This window comes from Opisthorchis viverrini (genome assembly GCF_000715545.1).
Source record: "Opisthorchis viverrini unplaced genomic scaffold opera_v5_115, whole genome shotgun sequence".
In the NCBI taxonomy this organism is placed as follows: Eukaryota; Metazoa; Platyhelminthes; class Trematoda; order Opisthorchiida; family Opisthorchiidae; genus Opisthorchis; species Opisthorchis viverrini.
This window is the reverse complement of record NW_008751773.1, coordinates 695,800-718,907: the sequence shown is the minus strand read 5'-3', so window position 1 is coordinate 718,907 and position 23,108 is coordinate 695,800. Positions and strand designations below refer to the sequence as shown.

The window sequence follows — 23,108 nt, the reverse complement described above, 5'->3', positions numbered from 1 at the left end:
CCCTATGTCTCAAAAACTGGTCATGTTTGTGCGCTCATAGATCATTTGTTTATCCGGTTAGAGACCATGACCAGGTTGTTTATAGTTTCTTAATACTGATGACAACTGGCCGCTTTATTCTGTCTTTCACAGTGAGAAGGAAGTCACTAAGCGGAAATTTGTTACCTGGTTTTGAGATAAGAAAAATGTCACGTTCCGCTGAGCAGTGTAGTGCAAATTTTCATAAGGATGCGCGTGAACTAAGTAGCGTTTTGTTTTTTGAATGCAAGGTCTGGCTTTGCCCAAACTAACAAAATATGAGTCAAGAGGCACCAAACTCCTGTTCAGTACAATGAGTCGTTAATTTGATGACAGACTGGTCGTATATTCCAGGTAAGGGTTGAATGAAAATGATGTTTAAGTGGGTAAAGAAGTAAATGCCAAAATGACTCTCACATCGTATAAAACAAATAAATTTTATTTCTTTTAATAAGGGCGAGGGACGTGACTATGTCTAATATGCATCCTTACAAACGACAGAAAATTGTCGCAAAACTTAGAACACGGCGTTTTCCAGCCTCAACACCTGATCCTATTGATGACAAAATTTAAATGATCAAGAAAATTTAGAACTTTTATAATTACATTACAAAGATTTAACCCGATACAAAATTTTGATATCTCTTTTACGATTACATGCTATCTATCAGCTAACAGTGCTACGTAGATTTACAAACAATAAAATAGCAGTTGATGCTTGGGGGTCAGACTATATTTGGATATTGCGATGCGTCTTGAAGAACTTACTTGAAGAATTCGAACACCACTTATTTATAACACGCTTTATTTCCTCATTCAGTTTCATCCTCCTACATAATTGCCCTGGGATATCCCGCTAGATTTGAAACAACTAGTGCATTTTTAACGTTTTCTCGAATCATTTTTCTTAACCTGAAGCCTTTGGCTCTCTGCAAAGTGCATATCGTGGGGTTTAACAAAAGAACCGAAATCAACCTGGATAACTGCAAATATATACACGCTGGAAATTATGCCTTACCCCGACCGCAAAATTCAAGAGAACGGTCAACACCCCTGTTTCGGCAAGTAGTGGAGAACGCCGTCTCTCTTTTCAATCATCAAACCGACAGTGAATATTGGTTCAATCTGATAGCAATTGAGAATCCATCGATTGAGGTAACCAGGATTTGTCTCTCCGACGTGCATTACCTACTGTTTAAATTTCAGCTCGTGTTCGGCATTCAGTATACCTTTACGCTACATATGCTTCCAGCACAATGTCTGATAATCAAATCGCCAAATGGTACTGCCGAATACGTATCTCGGGAGCATTGCAACTACAGAAAGCCAGAAGTGAGTAAGCATTGTGCGTCTTAAATCTTTATACTGGTCTGAAAACGCGATTCATTGGGAATTTTGACCACCTCAGGAATCTTGGCCGCGAATAAGCCGTCCGACAGCTGATATAGTGTGACTCGTCGTTCTTAAGAACTCTCATAATATTAGGAGATAGCAGAATTGAAAGTATTCTACTTTTGATTACGTATTATTTGCTGCGTTTTATTAACTTCATTACACACTCTCCCAGGCAACGTGCACAAATGCAGAATAGGATGGTTTTCTCAGCCTTTTAAAAGGACAAATATTTTTCTTTCCCATGTGTATTGTAAGCTAACCGTCAAATCGATGTTCCCTCTCAAAACAGTCGTTGATTATCTTGACCAGAAAGTTCTGAAAAATACTTTATATAAGATGATTTGCTCAAGGACCATCTTTAAAACAACAAAACGCTTGATAATAGAGCACGCGATCTGTTTTTGACGCAATCTGAATAAGAAAAATTTCGCCCTAGTCTCCAAATTTTTACGTTTTTTGGTCTCTGACGTCATCCGCGATGGGACCAGAGTTCCAACTTGACAAAACAGTGAAGCTACATCGATGAGAGCAACATAAACTTCGGGATTAACAGATGAGTTTCCACTGAATACTTCCACTGCCCAAAATGTACGACTTGTTTTTAGATCTAAAATTGTTTTCTGCATTACCCTTCAAGAGTGCGCTTTTGTACATCACAGCATGTCCCTCTTATCATCTGATATATACCTGACATCATCAGGTATTATCCAGGCAACGGACACGAAAGGTTAGAGAACTGTATTTTCAATGATAAATGTATAAGAGATGACATTCTGCAGTGAATCTTTGATGCTGGAACTGTTGTATTGGTTCTCTAACATTAAACTAGCTGGTGTGAGTTCGATCTGCCCCCAAAGTCCACAAAAGCATACGTAATATTCCCTTGTACGGATATAAACTCTGGCGCTTTTCGTGCACAACTAATGAGCAAATACTAAACCTAATCATTGGTTTGATGAGCTAGGTTCCTGAGGACAATCGTTTTCAAAATACTTGTTAGTTCTAGAAAATTAACAACCAGCGGCACTACCGATGCCGTGTTACGAGCTGGGTCATTTTGCTCAGCAGGTCCGGTTAAGGAAAGTGGTTGTCAACGTTCGCTAGCTTGGGGTTAGCAAGTGTGAATTCTCAATCTCAACTCTACCGCTAATGGACTGACGCAGTTGTAGAACACATATGATGCAGAATTTTGTCCGCTGCCACCCTGTCAGTCTGGTGGTAAAGTACTCCTTTGCCCCTTAAATTCAAACCTAAAAATTTAGAAATCTCTTGAGCTGCAAGATAGGTGCATTTACCAGCATACAGTCCAGCTCAAAAGTGAAACATTTGCGTGAGGCGCAACTCAGAAGCGTGATGTGTCCAAGGAAGAAGTGTAATAATGTTATGTGCCATCCCTCTATTTGCAGCAATTGGCGCCAAGCAATTTGCAGTGATGTACTTTCTCAAAAAGGAAGCAACTGTGTTAGGACTGTAAATAAGGTACCATCATCTGTACGAAGAACATGGGTGGACCGATAAATTTGCTGCATTCCTGTAAAACAGGATAATGGTGTAGTGAATCAATAAACCCGGTTTATAGGACTGCGAATCCGATATTGATTCTTTTACCGAAAACACCGAAGGCACTTTTATACGTCGTTCCTCGACTAACGTTAGTCAATTCGATGGTCATCTAAGTCTGTTCGTGAGACGCTGTTACCATGACTGTATTGGTATGCAGCAGGCCCAAATGTTTCTAAGGCCTACGCACACAGAGAAAATCAACTTTGCATTAAACCATTAAACGTGCTAAGGTAAAGTGTGCTAAAGTAGAAATTATTTCGCCCTGATACAAGGAGTATTATCCGTTCCCTGTTAACTTCATGATTTAAGCCACCGCAGGTTTCTGGAATTTCACTGTGCGTAGAAGTCCTGCACAAACAGGGTCATAAATATTCTAAATTTAACCGTTACACTTTACAGTTCATGGTTAGCTGTCAAGCGCGGTTCTGGAGGCGTGCTTGGAATGATTTACATGAAACTCTCGATGTCAGCGACTGTGACCTCATACCAATTTCACACACATGGTCAGCTAGCATCGAAAATACCAATCCTCTAAATGAGCAAGATGGATCCAGTGCCTACTGCCTTGAGTCGATTGCCTGGCGTTTGGTGCAACTGTTCGCAGAACAACAGAATCCTGGACAGACGTATGAAATAGTGTCGATAGAAAACGTCATCGAGTACCTCGTCCCCGGTAAACGCATAACCTTTGATTTGTATATGAAGCCTGCTTCGATGACTCAGAAATGCTCATTCAAGGATGCACGAAAATGTGAAGTGAAAAAGGTGAGCTTTCATTAGAGACCAGTCACATCTGACGTAGCAACAAACTATATGAAATAAATTTTCCGAACTATATTAGAACTGGACACAGAAACTTGGTTCTCCACTTCCATTGAAGTTCTTGGATTTCCAAGTGCGTGTACGTTTTAGAGTGACCGGTTCTACAGCAGCTGCAGAGACATCATTTATGTTACTTTTGTACATAACAACAGCGGGATTAAACCAAACGAAGCAATCAGGATTAAACACCCAATCCAGTACCTTCTTTCATGAGATGACGGCAATCTAGTACAAGTGACCGTGTGGATCACAACACCCAAAGTGCAGGCTATAAATATATGTGCTACATTTTTCCAACACGAAAGATGGTGTGAAATCACATATACGAGGAAATGACATACACCAATGATAACATGTACAGCCTGTAAAACTCAATTCTCCTTACTGGATAGTAAGCGAAGGAACATCCACAGCAATTGGCGTTACACTGATCATCCAGGTATGGGGATTCCTCGATCAAACCGAGGAAATCACGAAAAATTCCACATATTTCCTTGAAATGCATGCAAGTCTGCAGGGGCACAGATCGATCCTTACGGATTCCTTGAAAATAGTGTACATTTTTCTGTTTATAGTTATCACACTGTCTTGCTTAGAGCAACAAAAAACCAGTGCAGAACACGTCAAATGTGATACAACTGAAGCGGGTCCATTAATGTATTCAATTTGCGGAATGATGACCATGAACATATGTTTAATTGCGGGAGGGCGTTGCGTTTTTATCAGGATTATACAAATTTTCTGTTAATTTTGTTACATTAAAAGCATATTTAACATGAAAGCGTATTCGTTTTGCAATCCATTTTGGCCCAGGCAGTGACTCACCGAACTCTTCTGAAAAGTGAAGTTTGTAAATTAGTTGAGTTCATCCCTCGACGTTTCGAAGTTTGCACTTTAAACTGGAACGCCAGAGACCGGGAAAAGCTAATCGCCCCAGTAGATTTTAAGGTTCTGTGCGTATTTGTGTTCATCACTTGTCAAGGTAAATGAGTTGAAAGAATAGGCCAAAAATCCTCAAGGGCTCATTTCTAGTTGCGTTCGCGTTCCTGCTAGCTATTGGTGATGATGATGGAGTGATGAAGTCCTGTTGGTTAATGAAGGGAACTCATAGAATATCCATGCCCTGTGTTTTAGTCTGGAACCAGATTTATTAGGTCACCAGGCATGTCAACGTAAGCAGGGATCATCGACATACTTGACGGTTTAAATATGACACTAGACTTACTTAGCGTGAGGTTTCTTTTCAAGATATGTCCAGTTCAGTGAGCGTTTTTATAAACCCTTAGTAATGTCGCCTAGCAACGAATCAGTTCTCATCCGTTTGCTACAGAGGAAAATGTTAATAGCTCGGGTATCACAGATGGTTGTTCGTTTGTTTGCTGAGCTGGGTAGTTTGATTGCATATGTTTCATCACCACTCTAGGTGATATTATCAGTGCGTTGTGGAGCGTAGCGATGGGTCAGTGGTTGACCCACCACACGGAAAACTAACTCCCGTCTGTTTGATCTCGTTTATTATCGGTTTAAGGCATTTTTCCGACCTCAAAACCTTGATCAAAATTCGACGAGAGACAATTTTCCTCACCTAGAACCCAGCCAGCGCTGCCCACAAATTATGAGCAGGAACACTAAGGAGATCCAAGTTTCGAGTCATACGGTCCTAAGGTTCTACCACATTTGGAGCTACCCATGGTAATTTTCAATAGAATTTTACTTCTGCGACATCCGGATAGCTTAATTCGGTTGTGACATGCTTTTTTCTTTTCCAGATTTCAAAGCTACTGCAAACTATCTAGCATTCTAATCTGTTTGTTACAATTACCCCTCTGTTAACCTAACCTCAGCAATTCTTCAAGTGCCTAGCAAGCTATTGGTGGAAAGACTGGAAAGAACAGGAGACCGTTGAACTGCTTAATTGCACCACTGTTTCGTCCCAGGCTGGAGTACATAGCCTGGTAAGAGGTGTCTCTGCAATGGAGGACCCGGATTTGGAAGAAATGTACTCAAATGCAGTTGGGATTTACAACGAGAAAATGACAAAATTCTATATTTTTGGAAAGGAACGAATCGAAAATATCACACAAAAGGTAAACGTTCTACTTGAGCACAGGTACAAACGTTCCTGTTCTAGACAGATACTGGTAAACTGACAATGTTCAAAATTGTTCTCAAGCCAGTTGGATGTAAATTTAGCCATGGAGATCGGCATTGTGAACCAAAACTATCCAAGGTTCGTGCACATTTCTCTGGTATGCAAAGGTGAATGGATGATGGCGATTTGATGTCAGTGTTTGTTTTACCATACCGGCTCGAAAAATGTATGCCTACTTTTCATTTTACCGTCGTTATGTAAGTCTCAAATGAATTTATCATGGTGTCGTTTTACTAACAATGTGGTATTTCGTTAATAATTTGTTAGCTTCACAGGTGTGGACCTTAGACAGTGAGAAGACAAAACGTCAACCTCAGGGTGCTTCAACTGATGATTCATCGCGGGTGCCATTGGTAGATTTCGTTTGGCTTAGTGGGCTTGTGGGTTTCGCGATAACCCTGTCATAACCGCACACCGCCACGTGTCAGCGCGACTGATCCAAAACGGTTCTCCACACGCTAGTTGTTCTACGTCTTCCATTCTGTTACTGCTGGGATGCTCGGTAATTTCTACCGGCTCGACCATCAGTCTCCGTGATGTGGATTGCAGTTCTCGTCCCAAAACCCCGCCATTTTCTAAACGTATTTTGAGTCCCATGTCCAGTATATGTTCCGCAATTGATAAGTCTTCCAGTAGTGCTCGATGTTCATCTGCGTTTCTCGACGGCCTCTTTATTTTCTACCTATGCTCCTCGATTCTGGTGTGAAGTTTCCTGACCGCCTTTCCTATGCAGAACTTGGTGCAGTCGTTTGACCAGATTTTGTAGACAGTCTACGATTCTGGTTCCCGGGAGGAGATCCTTCAATTGTACCAGTGCATAGCGAAGAGGGCTCCCTCCCTGAAATGCTAATTTTATGTCAGCAGTGTTTAGAATCCTTCGAAAGATCTCCGATGTCCCTGGTTTATATAGCAATACAGCAATCTCAATCTATTTCCTGCTACCGGTTTCGCTACACTCTTCGCAATTGACGTCTAATCAGACTAGCAGAATATCCACTAGCTCGAAATTTGTTCCTTAATTCAATTTGGGCCGCTGTCATATCAGGTTGTCCTGTGCACAAACCTTTGCGCGCCAAACATTAACGAGTCAACACTAGCGGATTGGGAGACTAGTAGTTCAAACTTGTCCCAATGTCCATTGCCTTTTCGTACACCATGGTCTTTTGTTTTCCCCCGAACCTTTGTGCCATGGAGACCAAAAAGGACTAGTGCACCCCAAATTGACCCTATCACCAAACTAAATTCAGTTTTAGTTGATTTCACCAGGTAAAAACTCCAAATCTGTCCACCACACACAATAAACCCGTTCCCAAAAACCATTCCCAGCCAGCTTTCTTAATCCATTTCACTTTTACATCTCACACCCAAAGCCGTGATTCTAACATCCCCGAATCATACCTTATGAAACCATCTCACCAAGCTCGATAAATCACATGCTTTTCAGTTCGATTTTACACCATGAATTCTATTGCACATTCCATATTCATGACCACAATATTAGGTACTCAATTAGGAACTCACAGGAGTCTAATGGCCTCAATTTTTCCATACTTGCTTTAATCAGGGGTTCGATTTAAAGCCCGACTATTGTAACGAATTCTGCATGAGTTTGTTTTTTTGCCTGCTAAGGAATTTCTCATACATTTCAAGAACCACCTTTTAGCTAACCGTCGCTTTTGATGACAGCAAACATATCGTACAAAGTATCTCATTTGTGTAGGACAATGTTCGTGCGCGTCGCTTCTTAGCATAAATTTCAAAAACCACTGTTATCATTGTGTCCTTTCATCACAAGTCAACTGAAGTTTTGACTTATTTAGCTGTTCCGCTAGTTGAAAACGCACTGTAACAATCGACGTAAGCTTACAGGCCTTGAGTGAAAATGTTATTAAAATGTGTTGGTCACTAATCATGTAATTGTTAGTTTTCACCACAGAATGAATGCTGAGTCTCGTTAGTGTTAACAAGTATTTCGACACCCTTATTGCTCTCGACCAAATAACTTTGATTTGCTCAATTAGCGAACGACCTAGAATTTGAGCAATCGCACATAGAACCACAAAGACCTCAAAAAGCAAAGGCTGATTCGTGTTTAGCTTCTAACCTAAAGACTGCCGTCCAGCATCTTTGGATCACCAAACGCCCTAATAATTTAAAAGTACCAGTAAAGTTATGAAATAGGTTTACTGAGTTCTCATCACTTTTTTGTTTTTTTTGTCCATCAATTTTGTCTTTTTCGAACACTGCAATTCGCCTCATTTGCAAGGAGGAAAACCTGAAAAAACCCGGAAAAACTGCGTGCCTCAGCGCAAGCACTCGATAGGTTTTGACCTCACTAGGTGCTCAGAGGAATGTTACAATTCAACAATACCGGCAGATATATGTTCTAGCATATTTTAATGTGCACGATTTTCTTATCTCCACAACCTCTTGGGATCTGCCGAAACAAATGTTTGGTCGTAACCTTTGATGATCGCATTGTGCCCCTGACCTACAAACAAAGTTGTTAACCACTGTATTCTGACGGATCTTTTAGGGTCATAATGCGGGTAAGCCAGTTTTCACTTCTTCATTCCGAGACAGTGAAAGTTGTATACCATTTCAGCCGACCAGTTCATGAGTTTCATTAAGGAATCCGACGGATTCAGCAGCACAGTAGAAATAGTTTAGCTTTGATTCTTATGATTGGAGCTCACGTAGCTCTTGAACACAATAGAAATATTAGGAGATTGGAGTGTGTGAGAATGTAAAATAGGATCGAAATTTGACATGTTTTCACATACATAACACAATATTGAACATGCTTCGACAACCCATGAAATGTATTGTTCTTTCTGGAGCTCAGCATGTAGGTGCCTTCGGTAAGTTTCTCTCTAATACACGTTCCGCCTGAACCCAAGTTACGCGATATGAGTTAAATGGACTTTCACTCACTTGCAAGGTAGTTCGGTTTTCACGGAAAACGCAACCAAATCCCATCTGAATCTCTTTCGCTGATGACGTTATCCTATAAATGAATGTGATGCACCAGGTCGCCTCACTCTTCTGAGGTCACCTATTGCACATAAGGTTAGTGAAACACCTTGGAAGCCGTAGAGATCACTCATCAGATCACGCATCACAAGCAGACCACGTGACAATTCTCGTCTCACTTGCAACCTTAGACGACGTGTGCTCTACAGATTCTCATCCATTTTTATTGACGCGGCTACCGCTTGCGTAACACGCTAGGCTTATGAACTTCAACACATCAGGTCAAGTTGTATTCGTGTTCGTGCAAGCATCAAACACGAAGAGGCACCCTTCTCTTCACACTGCACACCATAAATAGGCGTACAACTAGGCTCAACGCACACGCTCGCGCGCACAGGATAGGAAGTCAACAGAGCTCCGCAAGCCCCTATGGCCAACAACGGAACACGTGTAGCAGCTATACTGCAAAGAAGAAACGTCCCGTGTCCGAAGCTTCACTCGGGAACGCTCAACAAATGTCCTCGAAAGATAAGTCACTTTTTGGCCTATTCCACTTTTCGTATTATAACTATTGTGTCTATTGTATTCATCACACTCTAGTAAAATAGACATTCGTTAGTGCTTGTTACCTTCAGCTAATCAACTTAGGTCACAATTAGAGCACTTACAAAGCCCACGGCCGTTTTCGTCTTATTATTTTGCAAATGGTCACGGAAACGGTGACCTCTGAGGTCCCCTTTTTTTAGAAAGTATACGAAGGGATAGGACATTGAGAAAACTCCACTACTGATACTGGAAAGCACAGTAAAATATTTCATATCCAACTTATTTACCTTCTTGTTGTCTACTCTAATCGGTATATTTAAATGCTGCAAACGCATTTTGTGACTATCATTTTTAGCTAAGGGTTAGTTGTTCAGTCACCGTCTTGCAGCGTCCATGGATGGAAGATGGCGAGGTTTCACTGCAAAACTGTCACGAATATTTGTTGGAGCAGTCTGATCTAGATTCGCACCCACTCACTGAGGAGGAAGCAGATAGTGACAAATTCCGCGATGCTATTCGAGAGTTAGTGGGCATGTATCGTTGGCGCGTTCCGATCGGGTATGCACTGGATACGTATGAAAATGCAAAAATTCGTCGGAATGAAACGGATCGGACAGTTAGCCTCACACTCATATTACAACCAGCCGGTTGTATTTATCATCGACCAAATTCCAACGATCCGGCCTGCCTTGACTGGAAATATCAGGTAAGATGTGCTTCAACGAACATTTTCGCTACAGTACTGCCTTTTGATTACAAGACCTCTCACCAAACTACTCCGAAGATAAGAAAAACACTTTTGGCTCGCTGGTAATTTTGCCCCAATAATAATGATAGTCCGTAACAATATTGATGTGGAGGGTTTGATCACTGAAGAGGAAACTGTTCAATACGGAGACATACCATAGATGTTCTTGTAAGTCACTTGAAATCATCTGCGAAATGTCTTACAAAACCGAATCCACTGTTTCGAGATGTCAGAAAGTGTCACGAAAAGTGGACCTCGTTAGACGCCGTAACACTACGCCACCGTTGGTATAAAGACTAGATGGTTGGCAACGTAGCTGGTCTGCCGAATTCGCTAGTTCTTTGCCGGCACACGATGAGCTTACTGATCGATAAACAGACTTCCGTGGATTCGAATATCCAGGATGTATAGAGGTCCAGAAGCGTCAGTGTTTACTCCGATCTAATGATGCCAGACTGTAAACGTCGGGCAGAGGTAAAAAGGCCTATACTGGCAAGGGAACTAGAACACTTTGCTTCCAAAGTGTAATTTAAGACCCCTGTGATCTAGATGGCACAGGTTTCAGAATTAAATGGGTGCTGCTTGACCGCATGAAAATAAACACACTTTGCTTCCAAAGTGTAATTTAAGACTCCTGTGATCTAGATGGCACAGGGTTCAGAATTAAATGGGTGCTGCTTGACCGATGATTGGTCTGTGTTAACACATGAAAATAAATTCAGCTGGGCTTGCCAATGAAGCACACGAAGCCCGTTTTCTCCGTAGAGGAAAGTACTCAAAAGGTTGCTAAAAACTGTTCGGTAATCCATGACCGGTTATAGTCTTCTTGGTGCTTGTCAGATAGGCGCAGTCCCCGAGTTTCCGTTGAGTATACTGCGATATATCAAATATTTTGCATGCCGAGACAAATTGGCCTTTGTGCAGCTCATTTATTCCAATGGTATCATGAATTAGATACTCAGCTGAGAGTATTTGATGTTTTATAGTCAGTGGACCGGAAGAATATTGTTTCAGTCTAGAAAACAACGCAGATGGCGTATTACAAGAAGGACGTGATCCGATTTTCACTGAGATTATCACCAACGCAAACGCATGCGCGTGTCGGCGGCGAAAATTGGGGTAAATTTTCAACGGAAGCAGGCGTCAACAATCGGCACAGCCCAATCTGTTGGTCACGATTATCACGCCAGTTTCATTTAGGTGAATTCTGTAGTAGACTTCCAAACAGGTTTGAATTTGCAGCACTTACCGCAGTGCTTACACGTTGGCCCCCAAATCCCCCTGTGTGCTGACTGGAAGTGAGTGGATCTGCTGAATGTAAACAGCAACTGAAAACCAAACTGGGTGGTCGATCCTGTCTGAAAATGACTAAGGCGTGGCACGCGCACATTGACATCCTGACCACCCAGCTGGCGCTACAAGGAAGTGGTTCAGTTCGCCATACTTGATGAAGCTTCATTAGTTAATACCGCAAACGTTTGTTTCCTCTAATTCATAAACTGATTTTACTTGATTGTGCTTTAGTGTGTATTTCTGGCTAGCAGATCCGGACCTTTAAACTAGTTCAATAATAAGTCCCTTTCAAAAAGAACGTCTGACTAATAGGGATTAATTTAGTACAAGTTTCGACGGAGGATACAATAGCATCTTCAAATATAACTCGCGAAGAACCTTGAATTTGGGGAATATCCCACATCACCTGCAGAACCAGGGGAGTGCAGCGTTACTATAGAATTTAGGAGCAGGTATGACCCAGGATTTTTCAGATGGAAGTTGCATACAAGCGTACATTTATTCTCCGACATGACAGCAGTTTGTGGCGCTGTTTGGATTTTGAATAAGCACAATCGTTCCTGCAAATATCTTTCGTCCAGGACCAGGTATGGAATAGGTGACCCGGCTGACTGGTGATCATTAGCTTGTACGAAAGAGCCACCTCGTCAATTCCTACGTTTCGGTGCACACTTGTCGTAGCATCAGTTCTTCAGGTTCGAGTGCGTTTATTTCCTCACATTACCCCCCCCCCCTGATAGTAGTTCTCTTCAAACTAGGCCTACTTGACCGATTCCGCGATAATGATTACCATCACGTGTGGGGTCGAATTTCTGCAAGGCTTGTAAAAGATCATGTTACTCTGCCCACTGCGTAGTCTTGCCGGTATGATACAGCCAGAAATGACTAGAAGGGACAGTCATAAGATTTCTAGCCATCAGTGCCGCACTAGTCACAAAATGAACTTGCATCTGTCTGTCACTGAGCAATTAAAGCCGGTAATTGGACAATGTGGAATGTTGTGACCCGGGCAGATAGTGTCATATGTAAGGATGCATGTTCTCAAGTTCGGACATCAGAATGATAATATACCGTTTGGCAAGTTCAAAACATGCAGACAATAAGCACCAGGATACTTCCAGTAGGTTTGAAAGTTTGTATTTTCCGCCCTTTGGTTGATCGACTCACTCAGCTGGACCCGCTAAGAAATTCTGAACTCAACAGGCAGCGAATTACGACGCGTGAAATTTTTTTTTCAATGGAAAACTAACCTGAACGTTTGTAAAAGATGAATACAGGTTGATAGTAAGTTGAATTAAGTTGAAAATAAAGAGATGAATAATATGTTCATACGCCCTATGTTCATGTTACCACAGGACAAAGTCAAGTGTGACGCTGAAATCATACAACAATTTCGGGCCGGCGAGAAGCGTACACTGAGGTTAATGGGATGCAACCCAATAAGAGAACCAATGAAAAAGCGGGCCCTGGAGCCCGAAGAGTATAAAAGAAGCACGATTGTCCACGCAATGAAGGAAGCGTGGAGACTGTTCCATGAGAACCTCAAAGAACCAAACTATCTGTACAACGTGGTGGATGTAAAGGATGGTACGATTGAAGTGAGTGATTTAATGCTTCACTAAAACTGTCAATCGTCATATGCAGAGAGATAAGTATCCTCGGATAACGTTTACCCTAACGTTCGAACAAACGGCATGCATTCGGGGAGTGGATGATTACAAATTCGATGGCGTTCGAGCCTCACTTTGTTATGAAACAACTCCAAAGGTTAGTAAGTTTTCTTTTATCCCCTTTTATTCCCTTTGTGATAATTTCCGTCCTAAGACCATCGATGGAGACGTTCACGACTGGAAACAGACCTAACGCACTTTAAATGTGCACAGTTGGCTCTGCTGCACTATGGTAGACCGAGATTCCGACATCACTAATATATGTACTGTCCTGGAAGCTCGCCGGGGCAGAAGACCGTTGTGTGATAGAGATGCTGCCAGGTAAACGAGCTATTTAAAAACGGACAAAAAGACATCGTTTACTGAAGGGTGCCAAATTTGTTGGGGTTAAACCAACAGAGGTCACTTTAGTGCCAAGTCATCTCAAGACATCACAAGTCATCTCACCATAGCGGGATGGTCTGTCATCCGATCAATTCACTGCGAAACTGATTTATTGCGGAACAGTTTATTTCGGAACTATTTAGATGTAGGAAACGCTTTGTGAAACAAGCAGGAACGCGCCCAGCTGCTTGTGTTCGATCGCTGTTGTAGTGTAGGTTAATTTGCACATTATATACACTACGTCATACACATTATTCAAGAACACGGAAACATAACGAATTGAGAGTGCTGAGGGATGCTAGTCGATCGGGAACTAAATGTGTGGAACTACCCACAGTGACTGACAAGCTAGTGGCCAAGCGCGTGCGCTTCCCAGTCGACCAACACATTTTCCCATCCACAAACATGTTCTTGGTTCACCGACTGAGTTTCAACTTCTGGTCTTTAATGGTTGTCTCCTGAGTTGCATACATCACCTTGGTTTCCGAGATCGTATACACTATCGTAGTTTCGTCCAGCCTGTTGACCGCCCGATAGCGATTGTGAAAATTAAAAAGGACTTGTGTGGTTCGGGTGGATCGATCCATCTGGTTTTCAACTAGTGTTCTGAGGCAAATAACATTAATGTTTCATTCTGGCAAACTATCCTTCGAGTGCCAGGCTCACAGATTCACCTAGCACGAAATGGTACGCCAACAAAACGTTTGGGGTAGAAAGGTGTAAACGTAAACGGATTTGATGTGGCGGTATATAGATCTGTCGTACTTGAGTGTGGCTCATGACAAATAGCGTGGCGACAATTTGGTCTGCAAATATTTCACTACGATTGAAGAATATGATGAAACAGTGTACTATTTGATAGGGTGAATTGTGAGCACCGTTTGAGAAGACTGCTGGCCTAATCCCTAAAGGTGCAGATAATTTTGCTTTCCACTCGAGTATCAACCATAAACCGTCTCAAGTTTCGCTGATTTTTTCGGAGGCATCAGCAGCTTGATGAATCAACCGGGAAGTAGCTGCTTTTGGAACGAAGAGCATATCGGTTTTTGATCAGATGGCTGTTGATCTGTTCGCCGAGCTTCGCAATTGGCTTGCAAACGTTTCGTCACCATACGAGGAGACATCACCAGTGCGCAGTTGGGTGGGTACTTCTTCCTTGCCCGCGTGCGTTTATATAGCAGTCAAAGGCTATCTGTTATCTTCTGACGTGATTGGCTACCTGAAGTGTAACGAGTCTAGTGAATCTATTGGTCCGTTTGTGATCCTTGTTGCGTTGTGGTCTGTGTTCCTTTGTGTTGATTGGTTATCCCAACGGCTTCTAATTTTAGTAGCTTGTTCTCTCTGGCCCTGATTCGCATTGCGTTGTGGTCTTCCGTTATCGAGTTTGATTGGTTGTTTGTACCGCCCGATTTCCTCCACCGTGGCGGTTAGTGTCCCCGCGTCCGCCGGTTGATTTGGTGCTTTGATTGGGCGCCTCCTCCAATCCAATTGATGTGTCCGTTTGAATGACGCTTTCTTGCTTCTTGTTTGAGTTCCTCATATGGTCGCTTTTGCAGCTCTAAGTTATGTGGTTCTGGCGTTCTCTCGCTCTTAGTGGCTGGTAAATCGGATCAATTTCAATGTGTTTGTTGATGGTGGAGAGCTTCCTTCCTGTTTGTCCTACGTACCGTTTGTCGCATATCGATACGCGGAATCAATATAATTATCAAGTCGACCAGGTAGAATTTGAGGTGCAAATGTGGCTCAGAAAGGGGGCAACAGTCCGTTCGAATGAACGCAACGGGTCGACCAAACTGAGACGTTGCAAAGTAGTTCTAAGTCATTTTATTTGGGATCCAAATCGTTGTGCCTAGTGCGGTTGAACTTTTAGGCTAAATATCAAACATAGTTTGGTTTGCACGGGAGAGTCAGCGAAATCTCCTTTATGATGTCCTTCAGCTGAATGTGATGCACAAAGGCCGCCTCATGTTCTTCTTTGTACAATATTCGAGATATTGCAGCAGCTGTTCTTAAAGGAAACTCTTCGATATCCCACGACCGGTTTTGCCCTTCTTGGGGCTAATCAGGAAGGCTCAGTTCTCGAGTTTCTGTCAAACTTCTGTTCTACTTGAACCTAAATTGGACAATTGTCCCGTATATGTATATGTATATATATCATTTGCAAACAGTATCTATAGCAAATACGAACCATTCTCCCAAGTGGTGTGCTGTTGCACAATACTGTGTCATCGAAGAATCCTGCACACGCATTGTGCCTGAACGTGACCACACCCCTTGAAGAGAGGGACTAGGTCGAATACGACAGCCCAAAGATTCACAGTACGCTGGACATCAATAATGAGCCTCACGGGTCCGTGGATCTGGGTGAACTTTGTATTAAATAAGACCATAATTAGTATAGCAAAGCTTCTTGGATGGCGCAAAAGGAACATTTCTTGTTGTGATTTCAGATTTAGTGGCTGCTGTGTGTAGGGCATAGATACGTCGTAGTGAAAAGCCAGGTCGTTGCTTGCTGTCAGTGGCCTATTACTTCTATTCATATCCGAATTTACCGCATTATATGACAGTCCCCGAAACACGGCAGATGCGCGTTGCTGACTAGCTCCACTACGAGGAAAACGCATATCCATTGTTTGCCGCTTTGATGTGGACGAATGAAACCTACCTAATAGGAAAAAATCAAAGGCTCTTTCCAAAAACCACGGTGTGTACAGTGCTTCAAGGACCCAAGCGATTACAAAGGGCATTTAGCCTGACTCCTGCTCATGTACATAACCGAAACCCTACTTCAGTCTTAGACCCAGTATAGTAGACGTCAACGAAACAAAACACTGAGTTCCAGTGGATTATTAGTTCTTTTCAGATTGGATTTACAGTAACTAGTTATTGTTGTGCACACAGTGAAAAGTACAGATGGCCTTGCGATTGCCGTGGATTTACTTGAAAGTGATGTGTCACCCAGTTCGATCGTTGTGCAGTGCACTGTGATCGATTTGCTCATGCCACCCTCTTGTTTCGCAGGGCTCTTGGCTGCAAAGCCGAGTCATCATTTGTTCTATCTTTGTTTTGCTGCCTCTAACGATTGGGGATGCCGTAAGTCCAAGGTTATGGGGAACCACCGGATTTGCTTTGATTGACCTTGCCAGAACGACAATCAGTCCTAAATTTTTCTATTCCTTCAGGTTTTTGCAATCACCTGAAAATTTTGAAGCATCTTAGTCCTCTGAGTTTTGATACATATGTCCTTTAATTTCTTTTGAGCGGTTTGAGTATACACAGGAGATAATAAAACCATTAGATCTCATATTCTGATGAGAACAGTGAGCAAAAGATCGCTCATAAACAACCACGATTATCTTCTGGAATAGGTCATTGTCCTTTCATGAATTTCCATCTGGCATTTTCTCATAAGTTTATCATACATTCTTCTGAATTAATCTTCGACTTTCTAACATGATGAAGCACTGGTGAACTTGCTTTTAGCTAGTTTATTACTGGCTTACAGTTTCTACGACGTTATACGTATCACAAGGTTTGGTTGCAACATACCTCTTTTGCGGTTGCAAATTTCTCTCAACTCATGTGGATGTGAAAGCCCACCTTCGGAAACTAGTAACTCCGGGTGCAGGAAATTTCAAACCAGACCGGACGATTATGCCTACCATGAATGCTACAATTAGATCTGCCACGATTTATTCACAATATATCATAGTTGTATTTTTTCCACTTTCTGTCATCTTTCCGCCGGACGCACAGTTACCTCTGGCGAATGGTATCCATTTTATTGGGCTTGAAAGCCTCTGACAAAACGAAGTAATATACAAAACATTGCATACAATTAACAGTCTATAATATGCGCCGCAAAAAACATGTCGAAATTAGCGACATTATTGCGAATTATGAAAAGACGCTTGCCTGTCCTCTTTGTTGCTTTTGTTTTTATCTTATTACCAAATGCAACAAATAGGCCAAGCGATCACTGTGCAGAGAGATGCACAAAGATAGATAAGCGGAAGAGGCGAAAAACTAATGCTATTTGTCTAACGGTGCTTACGAAATCTGCCTTTGTCTGATGGGTGTCCATCCTTCCTTCTGCTTTAATTCTGCTTCAAGATACGCCCAAATGGATTAGACTGCACGTGTCCGTCTCCAAGGTTTCTGGGACGTTTGGCTTAAATACATGCCCATCCACACTTGTGATTTGTAGATTCGGTACCTCATTACAGATAACAAGTCATGTTTTCTTCATAGTCGATCTAATGTGTATGACTACACGGTCTTCTAAGACAACGTTTCCAGATAATCTTTGAATATGTTTTTATGTTGACCGCGTAACCCACAGTATTCACTCATAAGAAAATATATCGTAGATCTCCTTAATTACACTGTTAACGTCATATCTGACAGGCAGTCTATCTCTCAACTAAAAGCTACGAATTCAGAAGCTAGTTTTTTTAACACTTGCGCTTGTTTCCCCAAAACAACTGGACATGCGTTTGCTGTAGGAGGACAGTTGACTTTGGAGTTACCAACAAACGCACTCTGTGGACTACTGGATAAGAGAACAAACACATGATGCCAGAAGATGTAAGTTTGTGAAATGGAAACCGGGGTAAGCACTGAAAATAATAGAATACAAATCTGGTAGTTTGGATTGCATGCTTCTCCAGAACGGCAACAACCCTGAGAGACTTTCTCATTCACGACAGATTTGGGTAGTAAGGGGATGCAAAATTGGAATGAGTTTTCTTCTATTCGGATAGGCGACTCGGGCGTCAGTCTAGTTACGCTAGCGTAACCGATGAGCAGTTTTGTGCAGTTCATAAATCAGTAAACCTGTCAATGCGTTCGATGCAACGCTGTTCAGCAACTTATATGTAAGCACATTTTACACGACATTATGTGCAACAGAGATACATGTGGAAAATCAGAGGTTTGATTGGAAATGATGTTGCAGGCTGAACGCCAACACTGAAACAAATAAGAACATCCAGCTATGAACGTCATAGGAAAGTATGTCTTTTTTACTTACAGGTACTGAAGAACTGTACGGTTGTACTCACCGTAGAGGAGGCTGGTCCAATGGTAGCACTTAACTGTGAGCCTCATTAGATATTGTTCGGAAAGTCATCTGGATGTGTCATCATCCAATCATTGTCCAATCGAACAAACTGGATCTTTTACTTCCTTTGTTCCTGTGAATGATTTTTTCGAATACAGTCTGAGTCTGCAACAATCTGTCTCTTAATTTATGAAAAAATGTGGGTGAACAAGACGAAATGCGATAGCATTCAGTTTACTGAAGTGGGTGCACATATTGTCTGGTTTGATCCTTCTGTCCTATACTAATAGCAAATGTATGCAAAAAATGCTCCCTGGTAATTAGTTATGGTGCGTTACTTCTCCCGGGTAGAAGGATTCCTCTAAAAAATGCTCAGAGTTTTCCCTCGGATATTTCTAGCTCACCAACTAAGTGTGGCTTTGCTTGTAAATGACATTTAGAACACTGGAAGGCTGTGCCTAGTTCTGATAATTCTGGTGCTTTCAAAAGAACCCGAATCGCTCCTGGATTTGTCTGCAAATCCTAGCTGAATACGAAGGAGTAAAATAGGTGAGTAAATTTGCAGACACCTGTTGAAAATTATCACTAAGTTTAATAATGGTGATTTTGTGCAGAACGGTGACGGTGCATTGAACAAAAAGATACGAACTCACCAGCTTGCTTTCCATATGTTTTAGAGACGTACCGTACTCCGATATCTGAGCCACAGACACCGAAACTATCAAAAAGGAGTGCTATCATCTGTGAGCGATTAGTAGACTACATCAGTAAAGTGAAAGCTGATGTGGACCATTATAAATGAGAGGCTCAAGTGAATTAGTTTGTCTCCTGTCAGAATCAGGTGAGCGCACCTGAGAGCATTTGCTGGAATAACAGTGATCGAGCAACATATCAGTTGACCAACAACATAATTACTACACTATATATACACTACCAAACGATGCGCTTTCACAAATCAAGCAGTTTCCTGAAGCCACTAATGCTGATACATGTGTACAATCCGCCGATGGATAGACTATTAGCATTTATGTACCTGGACACTGTCTTGAGCTGTTCCGTCGCTGTGTTAGTTGTTGGCCAGATTTCTGTTACTGAGCAAGGGTTTCCAACACCTGAAGGCACGATGGTTTAAGTCCAAAGGAACACTCCTTAAACTCGCAGAACATATTGGTATGGGTTATGTACACATTTTTCCAGAAAGAGGTCTTTTACCCTGGAATCCACTGAGTCTATTAGAAAAGAACGTTTCTAGATCAAGATGCCTTCGATCTTTAATTAGTTCTCTATCTGAAGTCGCAGTATTTTCCAGACAGTCCAATGAAACTGACTAAATTAACAATGAGGTCTCACTTAATTAAATTTACACAGACTACGGAATAGCTATAGTTTATCCTAAATTTCAAACAGTACTCTTACATATCGCAACCATGAGCAATTTAAAAATCTACACAGCATACCAATTATTCACCCTCTGATATAGTTTCAGGAAGTCAAATTTTGATCCTGAACTAAAGCGTATAAATGCCTGCTCGCCCGGCAACCCACAGATTGTGCGTAGAGATATTAGTTTCCTTCACGACTTATCGTTCGTCCGCAGTTGATTGTGAAATTTTGGACAATAGTTAACCATCATCTCTTTCTAGAGCTCATTTTTTAAAAAAAGCTCGAAACGCCGAAAAATGATTTGCGGTTCTACCAGCACTACAAGTGGCCTAATTCCTTGAAAACCAAGTAAATTCAGGTAGCTTTCCTTTGCTTTAGCATCCATTTAGTCCGGTGTGACCTCCCAAACCGTACATTCTGAATGAATTGTGCGGAATCGCTTGGCATTAGATGGATCAAAGGGAAATCTGTCATTTCAAGGGTTGCCCATCTCCTGCGTTTCCGCAATCACGGATTGTAGGCTGCTTAATGTAAAAAATCATTCATACGGCTCCTATTTGTCCCTGAGATTTAGAAAATCGTCTAGTTAGCCAGGTTTAGTGAGCCCATGATAGTTCAAGTGTAGGCAACTAGTCAAAGATAAGACGGTCCACAAAGACGACGACGGTCGGAAGACTGAATTTTATTTTTCTACTAGACGTACGCAACTGATTCAGGAAACCTACGTTTTGTTCAGCAATTATCACGGAGAGACGAGTCTGACGTAACCAAAAAAGGTTGGAACACCAGACCCATCTTTGTTGTACGAGCCTTATTACGCCACTTCGCTTTTCACTCTAACGCTGCCTCATGGATGTTCGCGTTCATTACTACCAGCAACCAATAATTCGGCGACCGTTAATTCCAATTAGATTCACACTACTTCCCGGTTCTTGGCAAGTAGTGGTGTATTTTTTGCTGCTCACCTCAGCTCCCTACATATAGAACTTTTTCTCATCCTTGGTAATCATCAACGTATGTGGCCCCACTGACTGAGCCAATTCTTTCAGCACGAGTGATTGCATAAGGTTCAAACCACATTAATTACAAAAAATAACTAGAAGCTGACTATTTTTGTCTGGTCGTCTATTTCAATTTATTTGGTCCTGCATCACAAACCGGGAAAATTGGATCGCTGGAGGATGCTGACTGCATAAGTTTTTGGCACCCTCCCCTTTCAGAAAGACATTTTGGGCCCACTACTTTCCAAAAAGTTAGCGCCAGTGTAACTCAAATTGATACCATCTGGTTTAGCGATTATCTTTATAACCATAGCACTGGAGACTCCAAAGCCAAATCTCGGCTGCCATCGTCAGTTCTTCAAACAACTTTTCTGACAGGCAGCGACTGGCTGATCGATTTTGTGAGTCCTAAAGACAATTCTCAACAACATCTTGACAGCATGGAGTGTAGCTGATTCCATAATTATGGCAGTGCCACCTTACTATCTCTACACCCCTGCTCAAAACCATATAGGGACAAGAAGCGGCCCATTAACACGGATGGCCAAATATATTTCCTGAATGCTTCCTTGGGAGAGTGTGGATTAGGAGGGAAAGCTATTAATGAGTTAGAAGTATACGCACGCCTGGAGTAGATATCGACCAATATGAAGAAAAATCGGTCAACTGCCCAGAAAACCTAGATACTGCCCCCTTCTAGGACGGGCAGTACCAAAACACTTCAGTGTTCAAGTCACAGACCGATTTTTTAGGGAATTTAAGGGTACCTATGTTTGACCTTTGGTAACTGACACACCGCGTGAAAACAAAGACTGTTATTGGTTGTGACCGTCACGGTAGGCTGTTTTTTGCTGCCATGTTGTGGGACCTTCTTTTGACTACCGGGCATTCCAATCGAGTTTCCACAAGCCGATCAACCTAGATAAATTGCACACTGACTTACCTAACAAAATCGAACCAGGACTCCTTGAGTTCTCACCTAATGTTTACCCAAATTGCACCTCACGGGAGTGTTTAATCTGGTCACCTCGGTCGTGTGCACAGTATTCGCGTTATAGGGGGGCACTAACCAAGAGAAACTCACTATGATAAAAACGAGTTTCCTGAACACCAAACGCTTCCAGATGTTCATCGGGAGCAAACAGCCATTCAGAACCAGCTCTCTAGGCTCATGCTACCTGAAAGCTACCAAGACTATAAATTTCACCGGCATTATTGTAAAATGACAGCACTCGCAAGGATGAACCCTCAAAACTAATGTCTGGGTTTCGAAAGGGGACTCGGCCAAATGCAGCTATGTCGCTTATGATAGTATGTTTCTGTCAGGAACAAATCCACGTGAAAATGAATGTTTTTCGAAAACTCGCCCACTTGCTTTTGAGCAGAACGTAAGGCTGATGTTGGAGAGCACACCTAGCCGATGGGTCTCAAGTAGTGCATAACCGGTCGTGGGATATTGAAGAGTTTTCAGCAACCTAACAGGCGGTATGTGAATTTTGCACAAAGCTTTCCCCATTTATCGGGCTCAAAATGTTCTGAACTGTAGTTCAGTAGATTTGAATTCATTATACATGGCAAATGTTACGGCGAGAAAGGTATTTTGCCGTGGCAGGAAAAGCGATTCAGCATGGAGGATTTGTTTGAACAATGTGTCTTTACGAAAGATGAGATCTTCTTCAATTTCGGCTGTCTGTAATGCGGATTCGCTTCCTCTGTGCAGTAACGTGAAGCTGACGTTTATACATCCAAACATGTCATACTCTACGCTACCTGCAGGGATTATTCGCTGCAGAAATCGACTGATGGAAGCAGCTAGAGCAAGAAATCAAACTCCAATAGGATAACTCAATTTCTTTCACTTATTCTCTTCACAGAGTTCCGTTTTTAAGGGGTCGATGTATGGATTTAGAACGTTTGAAACAATCTGGCTAGTACAGTAATCCACGGATGTTTCCCTAGTTGCAGCTTCGGCAAACTGTTCAGAATTTCCAGTTGCGTTGTCGGAGTAAACACTTATATCAAGACACAAATTAAGAAACAATTCTGATGGACCCAACGCTTAATAAGACGTCATTGGTGGAGTTTAGTATAATAGTAC

General features: G+C 42.0%; 1 protein-coding gene across 1 annotated transcript in view; it reads left to right on the top strand.

Annotated features, from left to right (window-relative positions):
• Positions 1-18,796, top strand: part of T265_05913 (hypothetical protein) — a gene marked incomplete at both ends in the record, with an annotated part of 79,872 nt that extends 61,076 nt beyond the window's left edge. Inside the window, 9 exons of the mRNA XM_009171048.1 lie at positions 937-1,173; positions 1,225-1,350; positions 3,376-3,741; positions 5,736-5,885; positions 5,930-6,028; positions 9,825-10,175; positions 12,866-13,108; positions 13,155-13,277; positions 18,599-18,796. Of these exons, the coding sequence (XP_009169312.1) occupies positions 937-1,173; positions 1,225-1,350; positions 3,376-3,741; positions 5,736-5,885; positions 5,930-6,028; positions 9,825-10,175; positions 12,866-13,108; positions 13,155-13,277; positions 18,599-18,676 (1,773 nt within the window). The remainder of the gene's footprint in view (positions 1-936; positions 1,174-1,224; positions 1,351-3,375; positions 3,742-5,735; positions 5,886-5,929; positions 6,029-9,824; positions 10,176-12,865; positions 13,109-13,154; positions 13,278-18,598) is intronic.
• Between the last annotated feature and the right edge of the window lie 4,312 nt (positions 18,797-23,108).